Raw genomic sequence first — 22168 nt, 5'->3', positions numbered from 1 at the left:
TTACCCCGGTCCTGTGTCCCGCTGTCCTGGGAAGCCGAACTGTGAAGCCTGGGATAGGAAACTAGCTGCACGTGGGCGCTGTGACACCGAGATGCGGCAGAGCTGGAGCTGCGGCGTGCAGTGAGGACCAAGATGGCCGCCGAGATCAGGAGAGAGATCTCGGCGGCTGCGAGAAGCGCCAGGGACCGGGGGGCGGCGCCGCCGATGACGCGCAGGGGTGGGCGGAGCCTATCGGCGGCGACCAGCGGCTAGGCCGAAGCCGGGGGCTAAATTTGCGGCCTCGGCCCGGCGCGCGGCCGCAAAGTGCCGACGCTTCAGCCCACCGATACTGTGCTACAGCCTACCAATGTGCCATGCTTAGGAGGAGCCCTCCGAACCGCCGGCGACCCCCCCCCCCCCATCCCCCACGAGACACTTACCCCGAGGAGGTGAGAGGAGCCTTAGGATGGCTGGGACGGTGCAGGGGTTGGGAAGCCTCCATCCACCAGCCCCAGACAGGGGGGTGGAGAGGAACCGTCCACCACCTGAGTCACACAGAACATTGGTGATGCAGTGTGGTCTGCACGGACGCCACAGGGATAGGGCCACTGTACAGCCGAGGGTAGAACCTGGTGGACAGGGCAGATGTCCGGCAATAAAAAGGCCTGGCTGCAGAGGAGGATACTGGAGGTAAAACACCAGTGCTCCTCTGTACAACATGGGGAGATCGGCGCCCTTTTAGGGAAAAAAACCGTCGCCCAAAAAAGGTCAGCTCAGGCAGTGGCTCCCACGTCGCAGGAGAGGATATGGTGAGGTGAAACTCCCGTGCTCGCCTGTTGTTGGTTCGGGGGAGATCGGACCTTGAAAGAATCCGTCGCCCCCTTCGTCCGGAATAGATTAAAAAGAAAAAATCCGTGAGATGAAAAATCAGTGTGCCTCCTACGGACACTAAGCTTGAACTGGGTGTCTGGAAGCCAGTACGAGGGTGTATACTGCAGGGGAGGAGCTAACCTTTTTTTTGTCTCAGCTTAGTGTCAGCCTCCTAGTGACAGCAGCATAACCCATGGTCCTGTGTCCCCCAATGAGGCGAAGGAGAAAACACTGAGAATTGGGGGTGGGACATGCCCTTTTGAACTCTCGTGTGTTTCCTGTCCCAGCAAGGGGGAGGAGGACGTCCTCCAGGGTGCTGTCGGGAGGGACGTCCTGGAAAAAAAAATTTACGGTAATTTTCTCTGCAGTTTTTTAGTCAGACTTTTTCATGCAGAAAAAAACATCAAAACAGCTACTTGCGAAGACAGTCTTCGGTTAAGTTCACACTGGGCGTTTTTGCTGTGTTTTTTTTTATGTTAATTTTCAGCTGCGTTTTACAGTACCCATTACCTCTATGACATTTCAGAAATCTCATGCACACAAATTGTTTTTTTTTTTGTCATCAGTATTTTGTGCTTTGCATGTTTTTTTGGACATAGAGCATGTCACAGAAGTATTATCCCAAATCAGAAAACGTTTCGGTCCCACAGCTGGACCTTCATCAGTAACGTTTACTGGGACAATGTATAGATTCAAGTGGCTATATGGCCTGCCCGGAGGTTGCTACCAATATAGTATTGGATATCCAGAGAGAAAAGTTACAGCCTATATGGGTGCTGTCATCGCGGCGTCCACCGCTGATTAGCGGTGGACGCCGCGATGACAGCACCCATATAGGCTGTAACTTTTCTCTCTGGATATCCAATACTATATTGGTAGCAACCTCCGGGCAGGCCATATAGCCACTTGAATCTATACATTGTCCCAGTAAACGTTACTGATGAAGGTCCAGCTGTGGAACCGAAACGTTTTCTGATTTGGGATAATACTTCTATCAGCGTTGACTTGAATGGGTGGTGAAAAAACGTTGCAAAAACGCAGGTATTTTTTGCAGCGTTTTTTTTTGTACCAAAACCTCATTCTTTGGAATAGGACTTTTTTTTTTCAATGCTAAACATCATCAGCATGCACAAGAGACAAATCTAGCATGCCAAAACCTCAGCAAAACAACAAATCAAAAATGTCACGAAAAACTTGATGAAAACCTGTTTTTTTTTCCTGCATCTTTCCTGCCAAGAGAAAAGGTTTTGCTGTAGAAAAAAACAACACGCTGCAAAAACGACAACTGTGAACTTAGCCTTACAGTAGAATTCAGGAACCAATTAGACCTTTCCGACGAACAAGCTTGGTATTTGATATGATCACAATATAAAAAAAACAGCAAAAGAAACAAAAAGGGTCATTAGAGAAAACACAAGACGGGGGCGCGGCTAATCTAATTCATGCCAAGCTATGGTGTTCTGTATGCCAGGAATCTCACCCCAGTACCTTGGAGGCGCACACCACTACTCTTGACACTTACGATTCACAAAGGGGTGTATACCTCTTCATGAGTCAAGAGTGTCTGACTCCACTACACACCCCCTCATCAAGACCAGCGAGAAAAATTTCTGATGAATCGGGATGTCATTGAGGACAATGGGAGAGGTTGGGGGGAGGTCACACAGATCTCACTGCTGTCACCAGTTTTGTCTAGGGACGAAACTCTGCTGCCTCCAATCATCAGGACAATTATGCAATTGACTAACGAGTGATGGATGGGCCAGAGTCTACTTCCAACACTAGACTGTTTATTGGGGAACTCACAGTGAGTGTACGGTATATACACCTCTGATTCCAATGCACTGAATATATACACACCAATACGGCCACTGCCAACTCCACAATAACAAAAAGAGCTGCCACCAATAATCGTTTATACAGGGGTGCGGTTTACAGAGCAAGAGGAAAACAGTAGTGATGAGCGAATGTGCTCGGATCTTATCCGAACATCTAGACGTGCTCATATTATGTTCAAGTCCCCGCAGCTATTAGGGAATCCCCACGAGTTCAGGCTGCCTAACAAACAGGCAATCCCTGCATGAGTTGAGGCTGTGTAACAGCAGCAAATCATGCAGCCGCAAATCATGCAGCCGCAGGGACTCTTATAATATACCAGCACGTCCAAGATACTCTAACACCCGAGCATACTCAGATAAGACATTATCCAAGCACATTCGCCCATCACTAGAAAAGCACTGATAAATTTTATATAATCTGGAAAGGAAGACTTTATAAAAAAATATATATACAAAGGTGTTACAAAATGAGAACAAAATATGGTATGTACAATCACATGGAATAAAAGGGATAACAAAAGAAGTACTAAACCTGATGTTGCAGGAATGGCTCTTATCTTTATGGAGGGAAACTCTCCGATTAGGACAATGGAAAACTCTTAAGGTACCGTCACACAACGATATCATTGCTTTTTGTGACGTAGAAACGACATCGTTAACAAAATCGTTATGTGTGACAGCGACCAACGATCAGGCCCCTGCTGGGAGATCGTTGGTCGCTGGGGAAAGTCTAGGACTTTATTTCGTCGCTGGATCTCCCGCTGACATCGCTGAATCGTCGTGTGTGACGCCGATTCAGCGATGTCTTCACTGGTAACCAGGGTAAATATCGGGTTCTAAGCGCAGGGCCGCGCTTAGTAACCCGATGTTTACCCTGGTTACCATTGTAAAAGTAAAAAAAAAAAAAAAAAACACTACATACTTACATTCCTGTCACGTTCCTCAGCGTCAGCTTCCCTGCGTCAGCGCCGGCCGGCCGTAAAGCAGAGCACAGCGGTGACGTCACCACTCTGCTTTCCAGCCAGCACTTACACAGTGCAGGGAAGCTGAGGCCAGGGGACGCGACAGGAATGTAAATATGTAGTGTTTTTTTTTTTTTTACTTTTACAATGGTAACCAGGGTAAACATCGGGTTACTAAGCGCGGCCCTGCAAATAACTGTTTAACTCCATATCAGCATGGGTTTATATGAGAAATCGCTCCTGTCAAACCAATCTAATCAGTTTTTATGAAGAGGTAAGCTATAGGCTGGACCACGGTGAGTCATTGGACGTGGTATATCTCGATTTTTCCAAAGCCTTTGATACCGTGCCGCACAAGAGGTTGGTACACAAAATGAGAATGCTTGGTCTGGGGGAAAATGTGTGTAAATGGGTTAGTAACTGGCTTAGTGATAGAAAGCAGAGGGTGGTTATAAATAGTATAGTCTCTAACTGGGTCGCTGTGACCAGTGGGGTACCGCAGGGGTCGGTATTGGGACCTGTTCTCTTCAACATATTCATTAATGATCTGGTAGAAGGTTTACACAGTAAAATATCGATATTTGCAGATGATACAAAACTATGTAAAGCAGTTAATACAAGAGAAGATAGTATTCTGCTACAGATGGATCTGGATAAGTTGGAAACTTGGGCTGAAAGGTGGCAGATGAGGTTTAACAATGATAAATGTAAGGTTATACACATGGGAAGAAGGAATCAATATCCCCATTACACACTGAACGGGAAACCACTGGGTAAATCTGACAGGGAGAAGGACTTGGGGATCCTAGTTAATGATAAACTTACCTGGAGCAGCCAGTGCCAGGCAGCAGCTGCCAAGGCAAACAGGATCATGGGGTGCATTAAAAGAGGTCTGGATACACATGATGAGAGCATTATACTGCCTCTGTACAAATCCCTAGTTAGACCGCACATGGAGTACTGTGTCCAGTTTTGGGCACCGGTGCTCAGGAAGGATATAATGGAACTAGAGAGAGTACAAAGGAGGGCAACAAAATTAATAAAGGGGATGGGAGATCTACAATACCCAGATAGATTAGCGAAATTAGGATTATTTAGTCTAGAAAAAAGACGACCGAGGGGCGATCTAATAACCATGTATAAGTATATAAGGGGACAATACAAATATCTCGCTGAGGATCTGTTTATACCAAGGAAGGTGACGGGCACAAGGGGGGCATTCTTTGCGTCTGGAGGAGAGAAGGTTTTTCCACCAACATAGAAGAGAATTCTTTACTGTTAGGGCAGTGAGAATCTGGAATTGCTTGCCTGAGGAGGTGGTGATGGCGAACTCAGTCGAGGGGTTCAAGAGAGGCCTGGATGTCTTCCTGGAGCAGAACAATATTGTATCATACAATTATTAGGTTCTGTAGAAGGACGTAGGTCTGGGGATTTATTATGATGGAATATAGGCTGAACTGGATGGACAAATGTCTTTTTTCGGCCTTACTAACTATGTTACTATATTACTATGTTACCAGGGGACTTCGGGATCGTTGGTCGCTGGAGAGCGGTCTGTGTGACAGCTCTCCAGCGACCAAACAGCGACGCTGCAGCGATCGGCATCGTTGTCTAGATCGCTGCAGCGTCGCTTAATGTGACAGTACCTTTAGAGTATGTGCACACGTTCAGGTTTTTTCGCGTTTTTTTCGCGATAAAACCGCATTAGAAACTGCAGACATATGCATCCTATCATTTAGAATGCATTTTGCAATTTTTGTGCACATGATGTTTTTTTCCGCAAAAAAAAAAACGCATTGCGGTAAAAAAGCAGCATGATCATTAATTTTGCATTTTTTTCGCGTTTTTCCCACTATTCTATGCATTTGGAAAAAACTCAAGAAAAGACGCATCAAAAACGCGCACAACAATGCGAAAAAAACGCATGTGGATTTCTGGCAGAAATGTCAGGTTTTTGTCAGGAAAATTTCTGCCAGAAATCCTGACGTGTGCACATAGCCTTATAGCAAACTATGCCTTCCAGAATGAGCAATGACAGACACGCAAACTCATTATTATAGCGAGGTTACGCCCACATACCTCCTCTTGGGGAGATCATGTGGGGGCTTGTTGTCCGACGTGCTAGGCCTGTTAGAATTTTATGACATTCCTAACTTTCAGGATATCTTCGCCCCTGGAGGTCCCAAGCAGTACACATTGTCATCATGTTTGCTATTGCAATTTTACTTTTCTCAGGGCTGTGGAGTAGTGGTCCATTCTGGTGGAGTGGGTATAAAATGGACCAACTCCTAAAATATATAATAAATTGGGTACAGTAGTACAATGCAGGATCTGCTCTAAATGTTTTCACAAGATTTTGAGAAAGTTATGAAATGTTCTATAAATGTCTGTTCTGTCCCTGATCCAAGGATCTTTTCTTTTAGTTGAGATGAATCTGTGCTGCACTTTATGTACATGCTCTGTAGTGACCAGTACAGTTTTCTATAGTGATGAAACATGAAATGGATAGCATCAGCCAGAGGACCAATATTAAGCTGGAGGGGTTAGAATGGACTTATGGTAATGTGAGTGAATGCATTATGTTCATTGCTTCACTATGATACCGAAAATATATCTCCCATAAATATTGGATTGATGCAAACCCAATATTCAGAATTGAACACTGACTCCACACAGTCTCAGAATAGTGCTCTGATCAGAGGAAGCTCTTGCCTGGGAAGTGCATTTCCTGCATCTGCGTAAACTAATCCCTGTCCAGGTGGCTGGTTCCCAGAGCCAATCCCCTGTGGAAATCACCTGATCACTACAAGAGGTTCCCGCTTCAATGGACGTTGAAGTGTCATCTCTCTCACTTCCCCAGTTATTAGTTTCTCTCTTCCTCAGTTATAATTAATCCCATATAATCAGTGTGAAGTCCTACTTCAATGGAGGTTGAAGTGTCCGTTCTTTCTCTCTTCGTTCATTATAATTAGACCTATATGTTCAATGTGACAGAGATACGTCTCCTCTCTGGAGATGGCTGTATGGATTTAAATTTTTCTCTATGACACAGGGCCTAAGAGTTTTGGCTGCGGCTCATGTCGACAGCTTACATTACTGCTGATTTTGTAATATACCATATATACTCGAGTATAAGCCGAGATTTTCAGCCCATTTTTTTTTAGGCTGAAAGTGCCCCTCTCGGCTTATACTCGAGTCATTGTCCCTGGGGGGTCAGCGGCTGTGGCATACTCACCTGCTCCTGGCGAAGTCCCTGCATCTAAGGTTGCTGACAACTTCTTCCAGCATTGAGCGGTCACATGGTACCGCTCATTACAGTAATGAATATGGACCAGACTCCACTCCCATAGGAGTCGCATATTCATTACTGTAATGAGCGGTAACTGTGACCACTCAACGCTGGAAGAAGCTGTCAGCGCCCGGAGACCGGAGATGCAGGGACCGTGCACGGAGCAGGTGAGGGGGAGCGCTGCGCGATATTTGCCTGAACGTTAGGGCAGAGGACGCAGAAGACACAGCAGTGCCGGAACGAGGACCAGTGAGTATTGCAAGTGCGGGGGCCTGAGCGACAAGAGGGGAGTATGTGATTTATTTATTTTTTAATCGCAGCAACAGCATATGGGGCAAATATCTTTATGGAGCATCTTATGGGGCCATATTCAACGTTTATGCAGCACTATATGGGGCAAATATCTTTATGGAGAATCTTATGGGGCCATATTCATCTTTTGTGCAGCACTATATGGGGCAAATATCTCTATGGAGCATCTTATGGGGCCATAATCAAAGTTTGGACAACATTATATGGGGCAAATATCTTTATGGAGCATCTTATGGGGCCATAATCAACATTTGTGCAGCATTATATGGGGGCAAATATCTCTGGAGCATCTTATTAAGAAATAATCAACATTTGTGCAGCATTATATTGGGTAAATGTCTCTATGGAGCATCTTATGGGGCCCTTATTACCTTTATGCAGAATTGTATGGGGAAAATGTGTCTATGGAGCATTTTTTGGGGCCAATATTAGCCTTTATGCAGGATTATATGGGGCATATTTTAATATGGAGCATCTTATGGGGCCCATCAAACTGTATGGAGCATTATATAGGGCGTATTTTGTATGGAGCGTCTTATGGGGCCCATCATGAACTTTATGGAGCATTATATGGGGCTCCTCATTCAATATGGATATTCAAAAACACAACCTACTGATGTCTCAATTAATTTTACTTTTATTGGTACCTATTTTTATTTTTGAAATTTACCAGTAGCTGCTGCATTTTCCACCCTAGGCTTATACTCGAGTCATTAAGTTTTCCCAGTTTTTTGTGGCAAAATTAGGGGGGGTCGGCTTATACTCGGGTCGGCTTATACTCAAGTATATACAGTAACATGACAGACAACGCTTGGGGTCCACTTTTCTAAAAATGGTAAACCCCTTTTTAAGTGTAGTCTTGTAGGCATCTTATGCCGCCAATGAAAAGGAACACTGATCGCATAATGACCATCTCATCACTAGACAAAATAAAAGTTTATATATCAGTAACAAGGCTTGCCACAAGCAATATGGGCACACGTTATGCCTATTAGGCTACGTTCAGATTAGCGTTTTGCGGGGCTGCGTCGGGCGCAGCCGCGGCGACGCATGCGCCCATATATTTAACATGGGGGCGCATGGACATGCGTTGCATTGCGTTTTGTGACGCATGCATCCTTTTTGGCGCACGCGTCAGGACGCAGAGGACGCAGCAAGTTGCATTTTTTTGCGTCCAAAGTCATGCCAGAAAAGGATGCATGCGTCACAAAACCATGCGTTTTGCATGCGTTTTGGTTTGCGTTGTGCGTTGCGTCGCCGACGCAGCACCGCACAACGCAAATGTGAACGTAGCCTTATAAAGGAATTTATTTCAAAAGCAATGCTACTGGGTTAAAAAAAAATGTACACAAAAAGTTCACATCTGTGTTTGGACTTTCATTTTTATGTCATCATAGAAAGAAATATAAGCCAGCCATATGATGGACACCAGAGGCTCTCCGTGGACCCTACTGAATATAACAGGGTCCGTTGGGCATCCAGCACTTTACCAGGAAAGAAGAAACAAAGCTGCACTATTGTCCCTGCCATTTATAGCAGAAATCAATGCAGATGTGGACTGACCAAAAAAGGTGACCTGCCGCACTGCTATACATGAGAAGTGCACCACCACCTGAGCACCCAATGCTGGCATCAGTCTGGGCAAGATCTGCAGGCGGCTAATGCCGGCAATGACTTATAAGGTGCGGAAGAAATACATGTCTCAGATACAAATGGCTTCCAGTCATCTTTTTGTTGAGCGCTTACTGAAGGTCTTAGGGAAGATGCCTCAGAATACAAGTTTGATAGCAAGTATCCCTAACACTGCTAAAGCAGGATCATGCCACGTTTTACCCTAGGTTGGGACTCTGTAAGGGTCTTCTGCATGACGCCTGGAAAACAGGATTTGGATGTGCTCCAGACATAGCCATAGGGCCCAATTCATTATTGCATTAGCACAATTTTTAGTCCTGTTTCTAGCCTTTTTTGTAGGGTTGTGGAGTTGGTAAGCCAAACCTCCGACTCCTCAATTTCTGACTCCACGACTCAGAATCCTCAGCACTGCCCCTACTGCACATGTACATAAAGTGCAGCACAGATTCATCTCACCTAAAGGCTGAGGTCCTTAGATCAGGAACAGAACAGACATTTATAGGACATTTCAGAACTTTCCCAAATTATTATGAAAACATTCACAGCTCATTCTGCATTGTACTAGTGTACCCAATTTATTATATATTTTAGGAGTCGGTCCATTTTATACCAAGTCTGATGCCCTGATTTTTTTGCCAATTTTTATTTGCACCTAATTATTCTAATTTGCGCTTTTTAAGTCTATTCTGTGCGTTCATCTGTTGGGGGGTTGTTTTGTACTTAAAAGTTGCAAAAAAAAAAAAAAAAATCAGTTGGAGGTAAAAACAAAGCTTTTTTGACTGAGTAAGAGCATAATGGTCTCGATTCACCAAGATTGGCTTTTTACATGCCAGCTTTGATGAACACTATGCTGTAGTAAAATGGGCCAAATTTAAGAGGCATGTGCCATTTTATGAGCTTAGCACGTCTTTAAGCTTCCGTGCACCACTGCAAGAAATGTACTCCACTTTTGTCAGAAGTTCTCCCACTTTTCTGGTGTAAATCATCATACATTATTCTTCCGCGATGGAGCACACCGCTCTCAGCTAAGCTCTGTTTTTCAAGAACTTGGTGGACCTGGCAGGGACCGGAGTGAAAACCTTTGCGTGATTGCAAACTAGACAAAAATTGAGACATTTCATGCCGTTTTCCCACAGGAACATGGAGAATTGGGGCCATTATCTGTTTTCACATTTTTAGGTTTATGGCCAAAACATCGCTTCATATGCCTTATTGATCTGGATGGAATAAAAGCTTTGATACGGGTGTAAATCTGGTGTCTGGGAAACTGATAATTTTGGACTGCACTGGCAATCGGGTGCAGATTCATTCCAAAATAGGCCCAAAGCCAAAGAGTCAACAGTTCTGTGCTTTGTTGACAGGGTGTGACTGCCAATGTCATGCTGAGCGACAGTCGGATCATTGCTGCCTAATTCTGGGGAGCAGCAGAATTGCCGGCAGGAGCAGTCCTGGAAAAACCCTTTAAGAAAGGCACAGTGCTTTATAAAGTTGATAGTTTTAAGGTGTGTGCTTATCTGTAGTGATGAGCGGACGTGCACTGATAAGGTGTTATGTGAGCATGCTCGTATGGTAACAGTGTCTTCGGCGTGCTCGAAAAAGATGTTTGAGTCCTCACGGATGCATGTCTCGCTGCTGTGCGACAGTTGCAGGGAACACATGCAGGAATTGCCAGCTTGTTGGGCAATCTCATCACGTGTTGTGACTGCTGAACAGCCATGAGATGTGCAGTCGCAAGGACTCGAACATATTTTTCGAGCACGCCGAAGACACAGTTACCACAAGAGCATGCTCACTTAATACCTTATCCGAGCACGTTTGCTCATCACCGCTTATCTGTCTTCAGGAGCGCATTGCTCTGCACCCTCTTGCCGGAGGTCGGTCCCTCATTAAGACTGATCGTTCACACCAGCTTCAGAGCAGCACTTGCAAGTGCACACTCCTTACCTAGGGAACTGGCCACCTCTGATAGATTGCAGCAGTGGCCTCTAACCAGGGCAACATGCAGTGGTCCATAAAATTACAGATCCTGTCTTCCTTAGAACAAAGGGCTTAAAAAATGTTTAAGTGGCAGACAGCTTATGCATTATGCCAACGAACGCTCAGACCTGCACAGTGAACCAATCATGGCAGAAACTTGCGAACATCACTGGTCTGAAAAAAAAAAACATGCCCACATGAACTCGACACATGGCTACTCTCACACCCATCTCATCTGTTACATTAGTGAGATAGACTGTTTCGCTCTGGTGTCATAATTCCTCCGCTTGCATCCATTCAATTATCTTTTTGGGGACTGAAGCAGGTAGACTGTTCTTTTATTTGTCCATTGACTTATATTGAACCTGTCACCAGAATTGTGCACAGTAGCTACAGACAGAGTCAGACTGGCAGTGTTATACTGATTACAATGATACGTGGTGATGAAATCCGTCTTGTGGTTGTTGATTAATCTCTATGGTCAGTTAATTATATGCTCGTACTGCGGGGTGGTCTTATGTGGTGCTCTGCTTACAAATTCATACTGATGGCTTATGGCAGGGCACTGACCCCTCAATGAGCTGCTCCCTATTTTACATAGGGTATCTCGTATTATTTTGAAAAAATAAAAATAAAAAAGTTACATTCATCATGCAGGCAGTGGCGCTTGTGATGTAGCATGATTGGATCTATGATGTCCATATATTTATTTTAAAGATATACCGTATATACTCGAGTATAAGCCGACCCGAGTATAAGCCGACCCCCCTAATTTTGCCACAAAAAACTGGGAAAACTTATTGACTCGAGTATAAGCCTAGGGTGGAAATGCAGCAGCTACCGGTGAATTTCAAAAATAAAAATAGATCATTATTTCCCCATAGCTGTGCCATACAGTGCTCTGCACCGTTCATATTTCCCCATAGCTGTGTCCCATATACAGTGCTCTGCACCGTTCATTGTGCCCCATAGATGTGCCATATACGGTGCTCTGCACCGTTCACTGTGCCCCATAGATGTGCCATATACGGTGCCCTGCACCGTTCACTGTGCCCCATAGATGTGCCATATACGGTGCTCTGCACCGTTCACTGTGCCCCATAGATGTGCCATATACGGTGCCCTGCACCGTTCAGTGCCCCATAGCTGTGCCATATACGGTGCCCTGCACCGTTCACTGTGCCCCATAGATGTGCCATATACGGTGCTCTGCACCGTTCACTGTGCCCCACAGATGTGCCATATACGGTGCCCTGCACAGTTCACTGTGCCCCATAGATGCTCCACATAAATCTCTGCCGCCGCTGCTGCTGCTGCAATAAAAAAAAACACATACTCACCTCCCTTGATTGCAGCTCCCGGCGTCTCGTTCCGGCGCCTCCATCTTCCCAGCGTCTCTGTTCTGACTGATCAGGCAGAGGGCGCCGCGCACACTATATGCGTCATCGCGCCCCCTGCCTGAACAGTCAGAGCGCAGACGCCGGGAAGATGGAGGCGCCGGCCGGGAAGATGGAGCGACGCTCGGCGGCTGGAACGAGGACAGGTGAATATGCTATACTTACCTAGTCCTGGCGATCCTCGCGCTGTCCCTCTGCCTGGTCTTCGGTGCCGCAGCCTCTTTCTCTATCAGCGGTCACCGGCACCGCTGATTAGAGGAATGAATAGGCGGCTCCGCCCCTATGGGAGGTGGAGCCGCTTATTCATTTCTGTAATGAGCGGTCCCACGTGACTGCTGAAGAGGGGAAGAAGCTGCAGCACAGAAGACCGTGGGACGGCAGGGACAGCGCGAGGATCGCTGGGACTAGGTAAGTATACCTCAGCGCCCTCACCCGCCGACCCTGCCACCCACCTTGACTCGAGTATAAGCCGAGAGGGGCACTTTCAGCCCAAAATTTTGGGCTGAAAATCTCGGCTTATACTCGAGTATATACGGTACATTTCTTCAGGGAAAAATATCTCAAAATGGTCCCGGCCGCACCTGCGCAGTAGCACGAGTCGGACCGTGTGTGCAGCAGCATTTATCAGCGATCCTTATCATGCTACTACGCAAGCGCCATCTCTGCCGTCATCTTGGTAGAGGCAATTTATTTCTTTCTTTTTTTTTTTTAAGTAGCAAAATGGCACCTGCACAGTAGCATCTATCACGTTCCGAATTATGCTACTTACGCAGGTGCGGCGGGTGCCATTTTGAGAACGATTTTTTTTCCCTGAATAAATTGATATCATAAAATAAACACATGGATATTATAGATTCGATAATGCTACAGTGCAGGCACCCGGATGATGAATGAAATTTTGTTTTCAAAACAATTAAGATATATAGTATGGGGCAGGTCAGTGAGGGATCAGTAACCTGTCAGGAGCCATACTGGTGAATATGTAAGCAGACCCCCACAGGCCGCCCCGGAGCACGAGCTTATCATTACCTCAAAACTGAAAAAAGACGGATTTCATCACCAGGTATCATTGTAATCAGTATAACGGTGCTGACCTGACAGTGTAGGTTACTGAGCACAATCCTGCTGACTGGTTCCCTTTAACAAAGGATCAGAGAAAAGCAGATGGAACCCCGAAGCGTTAAGTACAGCTGTCCCTTTTACACGGATCCGTAAGACTCGTGTGGACGGTTTATTGGGAGGATTAGCACAAAAAGGACTTGTAGTTCTCCTTCCTGCTTGTTCCACTTCTGACATTGGATTCAAAAACTGCTGTGATGCTTTCTAAAAAAACCACTTGTCCCATCTGTGCTGCAACATGTGCAGGTTTTGCTTAGTATAGGATCCCGTCCACAGTGCCACTAGTGGAAGGTGTTGGTGATCTCCAGATGGCACAATTGCAGCACATCAGATCCACGGGAACTTCCATCTAAGGCCGGCGTCACACTACCGTGTTTTACGGACGTAAGAGGTGCAGAAAATACGGATTGCATACGATACAATGCTTCTCTATGCCCCTGCTCCTATCAGCCGTATTTTACTGATCCGTATTATACAGTCTTCTACGGCCGTAGAAAATCGCAGCATGCTGCATTTGTCACCGTATTGCGCAAAAAATACGCCAATGAAAGTCTATGGGGGCCAGAAAAATACGGATTACACACGGACCAGCAGTGTGACTTGCGAGAAATACGCAGCGGTGTTAGAGAGAAAAGCCGGCAATTCAGTGCGGTGTACAGTAAAATCGCACTGACAGGTTACAGAAGAATAGGTAGAATAAATGTGTACACATAGAATAGGTATATATATCAGTGAGACACATATATGTATATATATTAATATTTCATCCAGCGCTAAATAGCTTAAAAGCCGGTAATTCAATTGCCGGCTTTTGCTATCTCCTTTCCAAACCCGACATGATATGAGACATGGTTACATACGGTAACCCATGTCATATCCCCATTTTTTTTTTTTTTTGCATATTCCACACGCTCTGTAGCTATTAAAGGGTTAAATGGAGGAAAAAATTGGCATGGGATCCTGCACAATGTTCTCCGCCAGAGTAGTAAAGCCAGTGACTGAGGGCAGATATTAATAGCCTAGAGAGGGTCCACGGTTATTGGCCCCCCCGGCTAAAAACATCTGCCCCCAGCCACCCCAGAAAAGGCACATCTGGAAGATGCGCCTATCCTGGCACTTGGCCACTCTCTTCCCATTCCCGTGTAGCGGTGGGATATGGGGTAATGAAGGGTTTATTTCATTAAAATACTCTGTAGTAATGTGTTTGTTTTTTTTAACCATTTCATACTATTTGATTAATAATGGATAGGTGTCATAATTGACGCTTCATTATTAATCTGGCTTACAATAGCAAGGTGCCATTAACCCTTCATTACCCCATATCCCACCGCTACACGGGAATGGGAAGAGAGTGGCCAAGTGCCAGAATAGGCGGATCTTCCAGATGTGCCTTTTCTGGGGTGGCTGGGGGCAGATGTTTTTAGCCGGGGGGCCAATAACCATGGACCCTCTCCAGGCTATTAATATCTGCCCTCAGTCACTGGCTTTACTACTCTGGCGGAGAAAATTGTGCGGGAGCCCACGCCAATTTTTCCCCCCATTTAACCCTTTAATTTAATAGCTAGAGCGCCCAAATTTTGCACATACACACTAACATTAGTAGTGTGGAATATGCAAAAAAAAGGTGATATGAGATGGTTTACTGTATGTAAACCTTGTCTCATATCATGTCGGGTTTAGGAAGGAGATGGCAAAAGCCGGTAATTGAATTACCGGCTCTAACCCCTTCATGACCCAGCCTATTTTGACCTTAATGACCTGGCCGTTTTTTGCAATTCTGACCAGTGTCCCTTTATGATGTAATAACTCGGGAACGCTTCGGATCCTAGCGGTTCTGAGATTGTTTTTTCGTGACATATTGGGCTTCATGTTAGTGGTAAATTTAGGTCAATAATTTTTGCGTTTATTAGTGAAAAAAATGGAAATTTGACTAAAATTTCGCAATTTTCAAATTTTTATTTTTTATTCTGTTAAACCAGAGTTATGTGACACAAAATAGTTAATAAATAACATTTCCCACACGTCTACTTTACATCAGCACAATTTTGGAAAAAACATTTTTTTTTGCTAGGAAGTTATAAGGGTTAAAATTTGACCAGCGATTTCTCATTTTTACAACGAAATTTACAAAACCATTTTTTTAGGGACCACCTCACACTTGAAGTTAGTTTGAGGGGTCTATATGGCTGAAAATATCCAAAAGTGACACCATTCTAAAAACTGCACCCCTCAAGGTGCTCAAAACCACATTCAAGAAGTTTATTAACCCTTCAGGTACTTCACAGCAGCAGAAGCAACATGGAAGGAAAAAATGAACATTTAACTTTTTAGTCACAAAAATGATGTTTTAGCAACAATTTTTTTATTTTCCCAAGGGTAAAAGGAGAAACTGGACCCCAAAAGTTATTGTGCAATTTGTCCTGAATACGCCGATACCTCATATGTGGGCGGGAACCACTGTCTGGGCGCACGGCAGGTTTCGGAAGGGAAGGAACGCCATTTGACTTTTTCAATGAAAAATTGGCTCGAATCGTTAGCGGACACCATGTTTGGTTTGGAGAGCCCCTGTGTGCCTAAACATTGGAGCTCCCCCACATGTGACCCCATTTTGGAAACTAGACCCCCAAAGGAGCTTATCTAGATGCATAGTGAGCACTTTGAACCCCCAGGTGCTTCACAAATTGATCCGTAAAAATGAAAAAGTACTTCTTTTTTTTTCACAAAAAAATTATTTTAGCCTCAATTTTTTCATTTTCACATGGGCAACAGGATAAAATGGATCCTAAAACGTGTTGGGCAATTTCTCCTGAGTACACCGATACCTCATATGTGGTCACAAACCACTGTTTGTGCACACGGCAAGGCTCAGAAGGGAAGGAGTGCCATTTGACTTTTGAATGAAAAATTAGCTCCAATCGTTAGCGGACACCATGACGCGTTTGGATAGCCCCTGTGTGCCTAAACATTGGAGCTCGCCCACATGTGACCCCATTTTGGAAACTAGACCTCCCATGGAACTAATCTAGATGTGCGGTGACCACTTTAAACCCCCAAGTGATTCACAGAAGTTTACAATGCAGAGCCGTGAAAATAAAAAATCATTTTTCTTTCCTCAAAAATTATGTTTTAGCAAGAAATTTTTTATTTTCACAAGGGTAACAAAAGAAATTAGACCCCAATAGTTGTTGCCCAGTTTGTCCTGAGTACACTGATACCCCATATGTGGGGGTAAACCACTGTTTGGGCACACGTCGGGGCACGGAAGGGAAGTAGTGACTTTTGAAATGCAGACTTTGATGGAATGGTCTGCGGGCGTCACGTTGCATTTGTAGAGCCCCTGATGTGCCTAAGCAGTAGAAACCCCCCACAAGCGACCCCATTTTGGAAACTATACCCCCCAAGGAACTTATCTAGATGTGTGGTGAGCACTTTGAACCCCCAAGTGCTTCACAGAAGTTTATAACGCAGAGCCGTAAAAATAAAAAATTATTTTTCTTTCCTCAAAAATTATGTTTTAGCAAGCAATTTTTTATTTTCGCAAGGGTAACAGGAGAAATTGGACCCCAATAGTTGTTGCCCAGTTTGTCCTGAGTACTCTGGTACCCCATATGTGAGGGTAAACTACTCTTCGGGCGCACGTCGGGGCTCGGAAGGGAGCACCATTTGACTTTTTGAACGCAAGATTGGCTGGAATCAATGGTGGCGCCATGTTGCGTTTGGAGACCCCTGGTGTGCCTAAACAGTGGAAATCCCTCAATTCTAACTCCAACCCTAACCCCAACACACCCCTAACCCTTATCCCAACCCTAACCCTAATCCCAACTTTAACCCCAACACACCCCTAACCACAAGCCTAATCTTAACCCTATTTCTAACCCTAGCCCTAATTCCAACCCTAAATCTAATTCCAATCCTAACCCTAAGGTTATGTGCCCACGTTGCAGATTCGTGTGAGATTTTTCCGCACTATTTTTGAAAAATCCACAGGTAAAAAGGCACTGCGTTTTACCTGCGGATTTCCAGTGTTTTTTGTGCTGATTTCACCTGCGGATTCCTATTGAGGAACAGGTGTAAAACACTGCGGAATCCGCACAAAATTGACATGCTGCGGAAAATACAACGCAGTGATTCCGAGCGGTATTTTCCGCACCATGGGCACAGCGGATTTGGTTTTCCATAGGTTTACACGGTACTGTAAACCTGATGGAAAACTGCTACGAATTCGCAGCGGCCAATCCGCTGCGGATCCCCGGCCAATCCGCTGCGGATCCACACCGTGTGCAAATACCCTAACCCTAGTTCTAACTGTAGTGGAAAAAGAAAAAAAATATATTTTCTTTATTTTATTATTGGCCCTATCTATGGGGGTGATAAAGGGGGGGGGGGGGGGTCATTTACTAATTTTTTTTTTATTTTGATCACAGTGATCAAAATATACCTGGAACGAATCTGCCGGCCTGCATATTCGGCGGGCGCACTGCGAATGCGCCCGCCATTTTGGAAGATGGCGGCGCCCAGGGAGAAGACGGACGGACACCGGGAGGCCCGGTAAGTATAAGGGGGGAAATCGGGGCACGGGGGGGCGTCGGAGCACGGGGGTGGCAGGAGGACGGGGGAGCGGAGCACAGGACGGAGGGGAGCGGAGCACAGATCGGTTGACCGGGGGGGGGCGATCGGTGTGGTGGGGGGTGGGTACACCAGTGTTTCCAGCCATGGCCGATGATATTGCAGCATCAGCCATGGCTGGATTGTAATATTTCACCAGTTTTTTAGGTGAAATATTACAAATCGCTCTGATTGGCAGTTTCACTTTCAACAGCCAATCAGAGCGATCGTAGCCACGGGAAGGGGGGGGGGGGGGGGAGTGAAGCCACCCGCCCTGGGCTAAAGTACCACTCCTCCTGTCCCTGCAGATTGGGTGAATTTGGAGTTAACCCTTTCACCCGATCTGCAGGGACGCGATCTTTCCATGACGCCACATAGGCGTCATGGGTCGGATTGGCACAGACTTTCATGACGCCTACGTGGCGTCATGGGTCGGGAAGGGGTTAAAGCTATCTCGCGCTGGATGAAATATTATTATATACATATATGTGTCTACTGAAAAATATATATATATATATATATATATATATATATATATATATATATACATACACTTCTACAGAGAGAGAGAGTATATATGTTGTTACGATTTTTTGAGAACACGGATCCATTGTATGTCCGTATGTCGGTTTTGCAAGCCTGCGAGAAAATCTCGCAGTACGGATGCCATACGGATTACATACGGAAGATGCCATGCGCAAAATACGCTGACACACCCTGCCTACGGAGGAGATACGGACCACTATTTTGGGGACTTTCCTGCGTATTATGGCCGTAAATTACGGACCGTATTTTTATACGCTGAGTGTGACGCCGGCCTAAGCGGTATGCTGCACAGTCGGTATATGGACAGCGATGCCTGGCCTGCTCCGCACCAATACATGCCTATGAGACATTGTGCTCCGTAAACGGACTGACAGACATGCTTCTTATTGGCAGAAAGATCTTTCATTCAATGTAAAATCATGAGTCCGTGAGTGAATATTCCCAGAAAGAGGGTTGTTCTCCAGCCGGTGTCACAGAGCGTGTATGGCCGGGACGAACACCTACAAGAAGTAATATGGAGGGATACGTGCCCGGCGTTACAATGGCTCCGCAGCAATCAGACGGCTCATGGACTTTGTATACGAGGCCCTTAGTTCTTTGCCCAGACAAGGGTTAGATGGCCATACTAAAACCGCGGATGTGGCCCACACTGTACGTTCACACAGCGGATGTGGCCCACACTGTACGTTCACACAGCGGATGTGGCCCACACTGTACGTTCACACAGCGGATGTGGCCCACACTGTACGTTCACACAGCGGATGTGGCCCACACTGTACGTTCACACAGCGGATGTGGCCCACACTGTACGTTCACACAGCGGATGTGGCCCACACTGTACGTTCACACAGCGGATGTGGCCCACACTGTACGTTCACACAGCGGATGTGGCCCACACTGTACGTTCACACAGCGGATGTGGCCCACACTGTACGTTCACACAGCGGATGTGGCCCACACTGTACGTTCACACAGCGGATGTGGCCCACACTGTACGTTCACACAGCGGATGTGGCCCACACTGTACGTTCACACAGCGGATGTGGCCCACACTGTACGTTCACACAGCGGATGTGGCCCACACTGTACGTTCACACAGCGGATGTGGCCCACACTGTACGTTCACACAGCGGATGTGGCCCACACTGTACGTTCACACAGCGGATGTGGCCCACACTGTACGTTCACACAGCGGATGTGGCCCACACTGTACGTTCACACAGCGGATGTGGCCCACACTGTACGTTCACACAGCGGATGTGGCCCACACTGTACGTTCACACAGCGGATGTGGCCCACACTGTACGTTCACACAGCGCATGAGCTGCACAATACACACATGCATTAGTCCGTAAATCAGAGCATCAGAATTCCAAAGATGCGTCCGTCTGACCGAACACTAAGGGTTTTCACAAATTAGTTTTCATATGAGCGCTACCTAGATAGATCCCAGCCGCTGACATCCAATGGGTCCTACCGGGAGCCGCGGATAACAGTAACCCTGCGCTGCCCCTCTCACTGCCTGGTGGGAAGGAGAACTGCAGACATTTATCCAAGAGTAAAACGGATGCAGCAAACTGAAAGAAATGTGAACCCCGGCTAAGGGGTCTGAGAACAACGTCCACACACTGGGCACCTGCATGAATAATGGGCAGATGTAACCACACCATGCACGTGTGCCAAGAGCACCAGGCACCTGCCCGTGTCAGTATATGGGGGGCTGCGGTGGCATCACGGATAGTGACAAGACCCCACAGCACAGACCAGGCCAGGGGCACCTGCCCGTGAGAGTATATGGGGGGGGGGGGGTGGGGGGGGGGGGCTGCGGCGGCATCACTGATAGTGACAAGATCCCACAGCACAGAACAGACAGACCGGGGGCACCTGCCCATGTCAGTACATGGGGGGCTGCGGTGGCATCACTACTAATAGTGACAAGACCCCACAGCACAGACCATTGCCAGCGTACAGGGGATAAATAAGGGGCAGATGTGACCACGCCATGTGCCAGCGGTACCCAGCCCCGGGGCACCACACTCGGCCACATAAGTCACCAGCACTACAGTGCCACTTCCCATGGGCGGCGATTCCTGGGTGGCACAGACCGGACTTGGCGGCTCAGTGCCCGCACACCTACATGGCACAGAGCGGCAGTGCCCGGCTGTACGGTGGCTGCGGGCAGACATCCCACATAAGGGAGGACACAGGGTCACCAGTGGTCCCCGGTGCGGACCCCCATCGGCCTCTCCCCGGACAGCCCAGTCCCCCACCCCGGGGAAGCCACTCTCACCGCTGTCTCCGATAATCAGCAGCTTGAACAGATGGTCGTAATCCCGGGCCATGTTGGCGGCCTGTGCAGCTGGTGGGCCGGCTCCCGGGATCCGCGCGTTCCGTTCCGACCGAATCCGCTTCCCGGACAAACAGCCGGAAGTGACAGCGAAACCGCGACGAGTGCGCAGGCGCAGACCACGCCCACGGCTGCCCCACCTGAGCGCGAGCCCGGGGCGGCTCCCTTCTGCGTGCGCGCGCCTCTGGAGTAGAGCGGACGCCGGACACCGCACCGCCATTTTGACTGAAGCTCCTTTCTTGTCACATTGCAGCAGCTCCGCCAGGAGGCGCTGTGCTCCCCCGCACGGTCCCTGACCCCTTTGGCTGCTGTCTGTGGCGGCGGGCAAAGCACGGGTTAAAGTGTTCACCTGACGCTTAATTTCCCAGAGGCAGGCGACTACATGGCTTATAAGTCTCCTCACTCTACATGCCACGCTTGGCTTGTGACTCTCCACAAGTTGAAACGTTATCCTTATACCCCGCAGTGTAGAGACGCCGTCAGGGACGTCTGTGACACCTGGGATATAACAGGAACATAAGGCAGACACCAGGGAACACACTGCTGAGGCACTCCCGCTCATTTGCTGCTGCTTTTAGTTTTTCGTCCTCTTTTTGTTTGCTTTGCGCCATAGTCATCTTTCCACTTGGGTCTTTTGTGTTACTCGTACTCGCCATTGTAGGCGAAGTTTAGACTTACTGACAGTTTCTCCTGCGTTATGAGTTGTAACTTTCTGAAAAGACTCAAACGTAACACCTTTGTTACACTAAGGGTATGTGTCCACATTCAGGAAACGCTGCGTGTTTGACGCTGCATAGAGACGCAGCGTCCAGATGTTACAGCATAGTGGAGGGGATTTCATGAAATCCCATCTCCACTATGTGTGGTAACACGCATCCGGCGGCCCTACGATTCCGGACATGCGGTGCGTCTCTTTAGATCGCTGCATGTCCGTTTACTTTGCGGCGACACTGCGCTTCTGCAAGGTATAACACAGGGCCCTATGTGTGGGGTGCGATGATTCCGGATGTGTGCAATGAACACATCCGGCATCATCGCGTCTCCAGAAGGGGGCGGAGCAAGTTCGCCGCTCCGTCAAAACCGCCGGCCATCCTGAACGTGGACACGTACCCTAAAAAGTCACAAAATAAAAAGTTAAAGACAAAAGTAAAGACGAATTTTGACTTTGTACAAAATTACTGGTGTTTCCACCATTTTGAAGAATTTGGCGTTATAGGGGTTGCATTATACAATATGGAAACCTCTGGGAAGTGCAATATACTATATAGAGGCATATGGGGACTACATTATACTAT

General features: G+C 46.9%; 1 protein-coding gene across 1 annotated transcript in view; it reads right to left on the bottom strand.

The window, feature by feature from the left end:
* Positions 1 to 20976, bottom strand: part of RAB35 (RAB35, member RAS oncogene family) — a 50769-nt gene extending 29793 nt beyond the window's left edge. The window contains exon 1 of the mRNA XM_069758388.1: positions 20817 to 20976. Coding sequence (XP_069614489.1) covers positions 20817 to 20868 — 52 coding nt within the window. The 5' untranslated portion in view covers positions 20869 to 20976. The remainder of the gene's footprint in view (positions 1 to 20816) is intronic.
* Positions 20977 to 22168: the final 1192 nt, after the last annotated feature.

This window comes from Ranitomeya imitator, chromosome 1, assembly GCF_032444005.1.
Source record: "Ranitomeya imitator isolate aRanImi1 chromosome 1, aRanImi1.pri, whole genome shotgun sequence".
NCBI lineage: Eukaryota > Metazoa > Chordata > Amphibia > Anura > Dendrobatidae > Ranitomeya > Ranitomeya imitator.
Note: the sequence above shows the minus strand (reverse complement) of the source record. Positions and strands in the feature narration are given on the sequence as shown.